The 4003-nt window shown below is 32.8% G+C and overlaps 1 protein-coding gene across 1 annotated transcript; it reads right to left on the bottom strand.

The window, feature by feature from the left end:
* Positions 1–1375: 1375 nt before the first annotated feature.
* Positions 1376–3766, bottom strand: ABCG23 (ABC-2 type transporter family protein). The gene has a single exon (XM_028075535.2). It carries the CDS (start codon positions 3743–3745, stop codon positions 1784–1786), a length of 1962 nt encoding a protein of 653 aa, XP_027931336.1. The 5' UTR covers positions 3746–3766; the 3' UTR covers positions 1376–1783.
* Between the last annotated feature and the right edge of the window lie 237 nt (positions 3767–4003).

Below are 4003 nucleotides of genomic sequence, written 5' to 3'. Positions count from 1 at the left end.
TTATAATGAATGCAATTTGATCCTTTTCGTAAAATTTCTTGAAGTGAAGCAATTTTTTTTATTCAAATTGACACTAGGATTATGTCAATTATATCAACAAAGAAAACTATCATTATTCACAACTTCAATTTTTATGAAAAATCTTGATCCAAATTAAGAAATTTAACAAAAAAAAAATTGTATCATTTTTTTCAAAAATCGAGATCAAATTGAAACTAGATAAAAAAACTAGAGTACCAACTTCATATTTTTGAACTAAAATAAAAACCAAAGGAGTAACCCAAATCTTTTATATAAACTAGTAAAGTATTGTATTTATTTTTTATGATAATAAAAAATAATAAAATTATAATTATTGTTATTATTATAATTATAAAATTAAATATAAATAATTTTTATAATTTTACTATAATTAATTTCATTTATAGTGATCAAGTTTAAAAAAAATAATTAAATAAAAAGATGGTTAAATTAAACAAATGATCACTTAAAAAACAATATTAAGAAAATAATTATTTTTACTTAAAAAATATTAAAAAGGTCAAATTGAAAAATAAATTTGAACAATAAAAAAACTTTTTCTTATGGATCGATATAAATACAAATTTTTTTTACAATATCAAATATATAAAATATATTAAAAATATTAAATTTTTAAAAAATATATTTAAAATTATATAAGTATTAAAAAATTATAAAATATATTAAAAATATTAAATTTTAAAAAAATATATTTAAAATTATATAATAAACTATATGAGTATAAAAAAATTTGGGAGACCATGATACCATCTGTCATAACGTAGTCCACCACTGCATATGATATATTAATATTAGAGTTAAATATGTTTTTAGTCCCAAAATTTTGATCCAAAAATGAAATTCGTCCATATCCAAAATTTTGATACATTTTAATCCCTAAACTTTAAAAATGAATATAGTCCTTTAATTCAATTATGTTAACTTTTATGAGGGGTCAAACACATTTCCTAGCAGATATTAAATCATAAATGTGTCAAAGAGTGTAAACAATTCCAATACTAACATGAAAACGCATTCGACCCATACAACAAAAGTTGATTTAATTGAGTTAAAAAGACTATAATCATTCATTTTTAAAGTTTAGAGATTAAAATATATCGAAGTTTCGAAAAGAGACGAATTTCAATTTTGGGTCAAAGTTTAGAGACTGAAAACATACTTAACCCTTGATATTATAATATCTTTTTATACTATATATCGATACAATATATGGTTAATATAATTAAATAATATATCACGTTAATCTATCTTATATGTAGTAAAATTTTATTATTATTGGTTTCGGTTTGTAACACATTTCATAGGACTCAGAAACCTATAAATATATATGATATATTTATCGAGGGAGTACATTCATATTTTCTTAATCATATAGTCATATACTCAAGGGATCTTCCTCTTTTGTTCCAATTCTAACTAGCATTCAAGTCATCATATTTACCGTTTTAGTCTTGTCACCTATGAGAGAGAAGGTTCACACTCCACATTCCTACAAAACCTACTAGTTACTTTCATCCTTTACATTGCAAGAGAGAAGGGAAAAGAGGACATTTATAATGGGACAGTGAGACATAAACTCATACATTATTCCTAGAATAAGTTTGTAGCATAGAATTTCATATCATACATTAACTATAGGCATGGGAGCAAGTCTTCTCTTAGTGTGAACTCTAATGAACCTGCCATATATTTGAAGCTTATATGTTTTTGTTTTCAAGTTTGAAGCAATGACTGTTATTAATTATATTGTTGTTTTGGAGGCCTTTCTTGCAAGAATTATCCAACAAAGCACACGATACAACACAAAGAATGCGAGCATTATTCCCACATTGATCCACCTGTTATCCCTTTCAAGTCCTCTACTCTTCAACACATCAAAACCTGTGATCAAGCACTGTGATCCTTCTGTTTGATGAGAGAAACACTCATTTCTAACATTCCAGTACTCATTTGTGAGGAGTGCATCCAAAGGGTACCTATAGAGGGACACATAGTACATGAAAAGCCAATACTTTGGGATACTCTCCCTTGGAATGAAGTACCCTGAGAACAGAAAGAAGGCTCCAAGAACTGTGCAGATGAGAGAGTTCCCTGAAATGAAATCAGGAGACACTGCACTTAAGAAGAGCACAAGAGAACTTGCCATGAGCACAATGAGCCACACCACAAAAGTGAAGAAGGTGAAGGCAGAAAGAGAAGGGTTGAGGCCTACAAGCCAGTACACAGGAACCGCAAAAAGTGTGGATACCACAAACAAGAAAGGAAGGAAAACAAAAGTGTTGGCTATCATGTAAGAGGAAATCCTATAGGCTCCCCTTGAGGCTTCTTTCATCAAAACACTCCTCTCTTGAAGGTATATTGGAAGTGCTTCAACTGTTGAAGAGAGGAGAAAACTAAGACTGAATGCAAATAGTCCTAACCTTTCTGCAACTCCTCCTTCATCCCTTGTTACCTTTATATAAACACTTCCCAGACCAAAGCCACCAACCAGTGCTTGCATTGTTCTGGCCAAGAAAAGTTGTTTTGTTCTGTAAATGATCTTCCAAAATCTTGAGCACAAAAACAGTATCTCCACCAAGTATGCATAGCAAACACTGCTAAAACTTTCCTTGGTAAACTGTGATTGCACAATTTGGATTCCACCACAGTTTTCTTCTTCTTCTGCCCACATGAGGTGTGGAAATGGCTCCTTTTCCACATATTTGGAACTGAAATCTTCCAATCCTCGTATAATTTCCATGGAGAATTCTAAAGCATTCAGCTGTGTTGGGATTTGGAGTCCCAGTTTACTTATGGTTTCCTCTAGTTGTTCTAGGCTACCGTTGTGAACAACAGAACCATGAGAGAGGATCAAGAACTTGGAAACATACTGCAATATTCTATAGCTGGGTTGGTGGATTGAAAGAACCACTATCCTATGCTTTGCTTTAACAATTGATGACAGTAACTCTATGACTTGCAAAGCTGAAGTGCTGTCTAGACCTGAAGTTGGTTCATCTAGGAGCAAAATTGGAGGATTGTGAATCATGTCAACTCCAATTGACACTCTTTTCCTCTCTCCACCAGATATCCCTCTATTCTCTTCATCCCCAACAAAACTATCAGCAACATGTGAAAGTCCTAGCTCTTGCAACAAGCTTTCTACCCTCAACTCTCTATCTTTTGGGGTCATTTCTTTTAGCCTGAACTTTGCACTGAACAGCAAAGTTTCTCTCACAGTCAGCATAGGAAGCAAATTGTCCTCTTGTGCCACAAACCCACATGTCTTTCTCAACTGAGCTGCACTAGTCATAGGGTGATCATTGATTGAAATGCTTTTAGGATCAAAGTCTTCATCTTTTACCCTTCCTGCCACGATTCGCAGAAGGGTAGACTTTCCTGTTCCACTAGGACCAGCCACAGCAACAATCTCAGAACTTCTGGCTATAAAAGAGATTGAGTTGAGTATATTCAAGGGCTCTGGTTTTTTACTCTGATGACAAAATGAAAAGGAAGTGGTCTTGTGAGGCTGCAAAGTGTAGGAGAGATTTCTCACAGAAAGTTTATATGCAGCTCTGAATTGTTGCTGTGATGGTGGCGGTGAGTGGTGGAAAGAGGAAGAAGAAGCACTAATGGACTCTTCCGGAGAATTAGAAGTTGAGAAGAGTATGACAGAGTCATCTTCAGTGCTAGATAACCTAGGTGGATTCAAACATGCTGCCATTGGTTTGTCTGGTTTTTTCTGTGCGAGAAAAGTGAAACTAAGAAGACAACATTTTATGGGAGAATGTCAAGTTCAGAAGAAATGGAAGTTGCAACAACCAAGTTGACAGTTATGCAGTTTTAGATGCTGACATGTTTGGTATAGGTAGGTTATCTGCAACATTAACTCATCAAGTTCAGACTTTTTCTTATTCTTGCATTCCTGTGACTTCCTTTCACGAACTTAAGAACCATTTTCCTAGCTAGATTTCCAAACTCT

The sequence above is a fragment of the Vigna unguiculata genome, chromosome 6, assembly GCF_037176805.1.
Source record: "Vigna unguiculata cultivar grain cowpea cultivar isolate G323 ecotype 2 chromosome 6, ASM3717680v1, whole genome shotgun sequence".
In the NCBI taxonomy this organism is placed as follows: Eukaryota; Viridiplantae; Streptophyta; class Magnoliopsida; order Fabales; family Fabaceae; genus Vigna; species Vigna unguiculata.
Note: the sequence above shows the minus strand (reverse complement) of the source record. Positions and strands in the feature narration are given on the sequence as shown.

What these genes read in the sequence shown, in the direction of transcription:
- ABCG23 (XM_028075535.2), bottom strand. Translation starts at nt 3,745, where the DNA reads ATGGCAGCATGTTTGAATCCACCTAGGTTATCTAGCACTGAAGATGAC.